General features: G+C 53.0%; 1 protein-coding gene across 1 annotated transcript; it reads right to left on the bottom strand.

Annotated features, from left to right (window-relative positions):
• Positions 1 to 833: 833 nt before the first annotated feature.
• Positions 834 to 4,998, bottom strand: LOC119339641 (protein ROLLING AND ERECT LEAF 2-like). Its single transcript, XM_037611619.1, has 4 exons — positions 3,716 to 4,998; positions 3,384 to 3,571; positions 2,058 to 2,281; positions 834 to 1,963 (listed from the first exon to the last, which is right to left on the bottom strand). Exons 1-4 carry the CDS (start codon positions 4,815 to 4,817, stop codon positions 1,165 to 1,167), a joined length of 2,313 nt encoding a protein of 770 aa, XP_037467516.1. The 5' UTR covers positions 4,818 to 4,998; the 3' UTR covers positions 834 to 1,164.
• Positions 4,999 to 5,270: the final 272 nt, after the last annotated feature.

Here is a 5,270-nt window from a genome sequence, read left to right as displayed (position 1 = left end):
GGAGAAAACGAGAGAAAACAAAACCCAGCAGGCGGTGTGAACCGGAATCATGGCGCCGGCCGCTCCTGGGGACGAACATGGCGCCAACCACTTTTCCGTGCCCCTTTCAGAGAGGAAAAGGTTGCATTGCATTGCATGCCAACGTGCGTCCTTGTAGCATTGCCGTGCTGTGCCCAACTAACCGCAGGATAGGTCCAAACTGACAGCCTTGCGGCTGCACCTTCACTCCCACCCACAGAAACGCAGGCCGCCGTGAATCAATGAAGCCATGTCATTGGGCAAACGGAGCCGAAGAGGACGCAGCATTTGGCTGGCACTGCTTCATGGTGAAACCGTCAGGATCATACTACTAGAGTACAAGCTTGGAACGCAGGAAGGAAACGGCTTATTATTAGTTCCTGTTGTCGGAAACTCCAAACGGTGCGTCGCCACCTGGCCGAACTGGGAGCCCAGAAGTCAAGAGACAGTATCCTTGCACAGAGCGTATGGCGAGGAGAGCACATGTTCCAGCAGAGGACATGTCGGTTTTACACAATGGAAGCAGCAGCAGCAGCAGCAGCAGGGCAATTAACTGCGGTGGACCGAAATGGGGCAGCAAAAAACCAACGTAAGACGTCCTGCATCCAGGCAGGCAGCGAGACAACAGAAAAGATGAAGGGACAGCAGCGCCCACCACCGGGAAAACACAGCATCTGCTTTCACTTCAGACTTCAGGCTTGGGAATTCTTTCTCCCAACAACTCTGAATCACTTCAAACAATAGAGCTTAGCTACGTGCTACCTCAAAAAAAAAAACTTAGCTACAGACATGAGCATAGATTTTAAGTTGCGAGAGAGAAGAGCAAGCGTAAACTTGGCCATTAGAGCGCGACAAGGTGGCCACAGGGCCTGTACATTACATGTCTTCCTCCTTCACACAACCCAGAAAGGGAGGAAAGAAGATGAGCGGCGATTCCTGGGCAAAATCATTATCTACAACCAAAATGATCAATCCCCAAACAAAGGCAAAACCAGCCAGGGAAGCCTTCTCCCCACGTTTCATCCCTAAGCTTTATCTTAACTATATATATATATATATATATATCGCATTTTCCCTATATAGATCAACATACCACCCAAAGAGACAGAGACACACCAAAATGATGTTCTTATGGGGTCTGACATCCTACCGCACCGATCCGGCTCGCCGGCAGACCACATCGAGGGCCTCGACGACCGTGCCCGAGAAGCCGGCTATGGCCTGGAACATTCCTGGCAGGCCAGTCTGGATGTTGTTCAGTGTCATGGACCTTGTCACCTCCACAGCCTTGGCATGCCTCGTTATCTCATCCTCCACCTTCCGGCGACACTGGGCGATCTCGGTCTTCTTCTCGGAGAGAGGATCGCGGGCGTCGAACGAGTGGCCTTCGATGCCGTCACGCCCGCTGCCAGGGAGGCCAAGGCCTACCATCGAGTACGACTGGTAGTACTTCTTCTCGATGGCCCTCAGCGAGTTGGTCTTCTTCTCCAGCTCCTTTGAGTACGCCTCGGTCCGCTTCTTGATCTTCATCTCTTCTGCCTGCTTGGTGTAGATGACATGGATGACATTCACGAAGCTCTTGATGGCCTCCGAAGCCACCGCGTCGGGAAGCCGGTCCAATGCCTGCTTCCACTCGTCGCAGAAGGTGGTCAGCTCGCGTGAGATGAGTGACGCGTGGGCCTCCTGTGGGGTAATGCTGTCCACTTGGAAGAGTGTAAGCTTCAGCCAGCCATACAGAGAACGGATGTATTCACGCTGATACTTGATGAGCCGGTTGAAGTTGGAGTGCCATGCCGAGACTGCGGCCTCGAGATCACGCGTCGCAAGCCTGTGAAGGTCGGACGTTGACTCGGCCATGGAGTTGTCCACCAGACCGCGCACTTGTTGAACGATCTCATTCTGTGTCTCGTGGAAGTAGTTCATGGACCTCCACATGCTCAGCAACCTGCATGTCAAAATTCAGAAACAGTTAAGTAGTGCTTCCTGGCAGCATCACAAGATCTGGAATCAGGGGTTTCGGAACAAGGGACACAACTTACGCGAAACAAAGCTCGACAAGCTGTGGCGCGAGCTCATTGTCGCGGACGCTGACGATGGCTGAGGATGTGGTAGTGGCAGCTTGCGACGTAACAACGATCAGTGATTGCAGCTTGTTTATGGAGGCCTTGGTCTTGTCCAGCTTGGCACTGTCCCTCCCTCTGTATTCCAAGCTTTGCAGGGTAGAAAGCTTCTTCTCATGCTCAATCTTAACGCTCTCTCTAGCCTGCAGAAGTTCAAATAAATGCATATACGCTTTAATATCTGAACAGTTGGGTTCGATAAACTGTTTAGCATACATATGCAAGAAGAAAAACAAGTGCAGTGCAATAACTTTAAAGGAATCACATTCTATCCCAAACTAAGGAAACCAAATGAACACTATTTGGCGTCACTAAACTTATCCAATATAAATGTTGTAGTGGTTTCTATAGCAGCAAAAGGCAATGCCCCAGCCTAGGAACTTTCTCGTGCCCAGCATTATCAGATATATTATGTACATTAAAGACAATTTCTCAAGGTTTGGAGACCTTTGTACACTATAAAGTAAAGAATCTCAAAGGATGAGTAGTTTAGACAAAAACAGAGCATAAAGGAAGGGAGGAAAATACGAATGTGTGGTTAGGAGATCTAATGGCATGTATCACTGCTGCCTTTGCTGAAAGCAGCTAAAACTATCAGGCCAATGCTCCAGCTGTTCCAAAGGAGGAAAGTGCAGGGCCTCTCTAAAGAAGCTTTCTGCAACAGGATCAGATTCTTCTTCCACAATTGCTGAACAAAAGGGAGCACTGCTATACATTAAATTGTATCAAGACACCAACTTCAAATCTAGAGAGGTGTCACCCAATCTAGCAAAACAGAAACAATGTCTAGTCATTTGTTTTCTATAATTTATTTGTACCTACCAGAATCCTACAACCTCCAAGAGATAGAGCTCTCTTCATGGTGCAACCACTAGTTTCACTTCATCCTTGACCATGGGTTAAATACAGACGACGCACATCTTATTCTAGCATTATATACTCATTTATTTGCTTTATCATAAAGAGTTCCTGGTGGAAGAATTTGAAATTTGTTGATGACCGAAAACATCAGCTAATATCCTCTAGCAACATAGTTGGATCATTCACAGGTGGAGCCCCTGAATAGTTTCAGCATGTTCCATCGACAACTAATGAATCATAACTAACAGTCATAGCATAGTTTTAACTGCTTAACTGACAATTTTTATACAGCAAGGCAATACCAATTTGAGCAATGTACTCAACTGTTAACTTGAAAGTATAATTAACAGTCACCAATGGCCTCGAGATGGATAGTAAAATTACCTTGACCTCCTCATATAGCTTCTTTTCCCAGGCCAAGAGCCGCTCCAGTGTTGACCCATGGCTCTTCCCTTCCATTGATCCCATCTCCAGTGAATTGGTGTCCAGCTTGTAGCGCACAGCCAATGGCGGCTTTGAAGTCCATGTCGACGCCAGTGCTGATAGCACGCTGTTGGAGTGGTACACCGTCTCTGCGAAAGGAGAAATCAGATTAAGCCAAAATGCTAAAGCATTGTCACCATTTGGGCAAGAAAGCATTGCATCTTTGTTAAAAAAATCCTAAAGCACTTGGAGAAAATAGCATTCTGGGGCGCAATTCGTGTAATGGCGATTACTTTTAAGTTGCTGGAAGTTGCGGTCGAGCTGTGCGCGGCTGGCCTCCAGGAGCTCCGACACGTTGTCGCCCGCGTCGGCCGCCTTGACGAAGTACTCCTCGATGGCCGCGACGATCTCTGAGAGCGTGCGGTGGCGCACCACCATCCGCATCTCGGTCGCCCCCGTGACCGTGGAGAAGGAGTCTCCGACCTCTGACCTCTCGGCCCTCCTCAGCTGCATTGGCACGGCGGCGTACTCGGACGGCGCTGTCCCGCCATACTCCGATCTGGCCGCGAACCCGCACTCGGATCTATTCCCCACCTCGCCTTCCTCTGATCTGGTCTCCGACGTGGTCGTCGACGCGTAGTGGTCTTCCTCGTCCTCCCATCCGCCGCAATGCATATCCTCCCTCTCCGTCTCCTCCTCGTCTTCTCCATGGCTGTCGTCGACCTCGTCCTCTTCTTTGAGGTGGTCGTGGCGGCGCTGGGGGTAGCCCCGGGCCTTGGCCTCGTCGTCGAGCTCGCGGAGGCGGTTTGCCTCCTCGAGATCGGTCTTGCGGCGGTCGAAGAACTCGGAGTCGGGCGGCGACGGCGGGTAGAAGTTCTCCCAGTCCCAGGCCGACGAGGAGGAGGGCGTCCCCACCACCGGCGGCTTCCGGAACGACGACGCGACGCTCGAGTCCGACAGGATGTGCGGCACCTTGAGCCGCCGCATCCTCGGATCCATGTCGACCCTGAGCGCAGCGGCGGCCGCCTGCGGCTGCGGCTGAGGCTGCTGCTGGGGCGGCGGCGGTGGCGGCGGCTGGTGGCGAGGGAGCGGCGTGGGGGGCGGCAGCGAGGACGAGGCGACGGAGGACGTGGCGGCGGGCGCGGGCGCGTGCAGGGCCGGCGGCGCGGCGGTGGTGAGGAGGACGGGCGCGGTGTGGTGGGAGACGGTGAGCGACGAGTGGCCCTGCGCGAAGCGGGAGAGCGCGGCGGCCGTGATGCGGAGGGAGCGGAGGTAGTCGGCGTGCGCCGAGGCGAGCAGCTGGCGCGCGGCGACGGCGTCCTTGATGTTGCGCCGGCGCTCCTTGCAGCGCCGCACCGTGTCCTCCTGCTCCACCTTGGATGCCGCGCACCCCATCGCTGCCTCTCCTCTCCTCCCCCGCGCAGATCTCCCTCCCCTCCTCCCTCTCTCCCTGTCTTCCGGCGGCTTCTTCTTCCTCTTCGCCCACTCTGCCGTCCGTCAGAGAGGAGAGCGAGCAGCGAGGAGTGTGTACTTGAGTGGGAGAGTGAGGTGGGTGCGTGCGCCTTCCTCCGGCTCGGCTGTGCCAAGTTTAATTTCCGTTGCTCTTTTTATTTATTTTTTTCTTCTTCTTCTTCTTTAACGGGCCTCTTTTCAGTATACTTTCTGGCCGCCTTCGCGTTTCCGGGCCCGGCTACCGGGCGTGCGAAGTGGGCCAGACGGAGAAGCGCGTTACCTCGTCTTTGCGTAGGCACGCGAGGTGGCTAAGCCAAAATTTCCATGTCATTTCTGTACCCGGATGACAAATTTACCCATTTCAGTACAGCGATTTCTTTTTTCTCTTTCGAGAAC

The sequence above is a fragment of the Triticum dicoccoides genome, chromosome 1B (assembly GCF_002162155.2).
Source record: "Triticum dicoccoides isolate Atlit2015 ecotype Zavitan chromosome 1B, WEW_v2.0, whole genome shotgun sequence".
NCBI lineage: Eukaryota > Viridiplantae > Streptophyta > Magnoliopsida > Poales > Poaceae > Triticum > Triticum dicoccoides.
The sequence above is the reverse complement of the archived record's forward strand: the minus strand, read 5'-3'. Positions and strand labels throughout refer to the sequence as shown.

What these genes read in the sequence shown, in the direction of transcription:
- LOC119339641 (XM_037611619.1), bottom strand. Translation starts at nt 4,817, where the DNA reads ATGGGGTGCGCGGCATCCAAGGTGGAGCAGGAGGACACGGTGCGGCGC. An exon ending in CAACTTCCAGCAACTTAAAA is followed by an intron (nt 3,572 to 3,715) that starts GTAATCGCCATT and finishes CTCCTTTCGCAG; the next exon opens with AGACGGTGTACCACTCCAAC. An exon ending in AGCTATATGAGGAGGTCAAG is followed by an intron (nt 2,282 to 3,383) that starts GTAATTTTACTA and finishes GAACTTCTGCAG; the next exon opens with GCTAGAGAGAGCGTTAAGAT.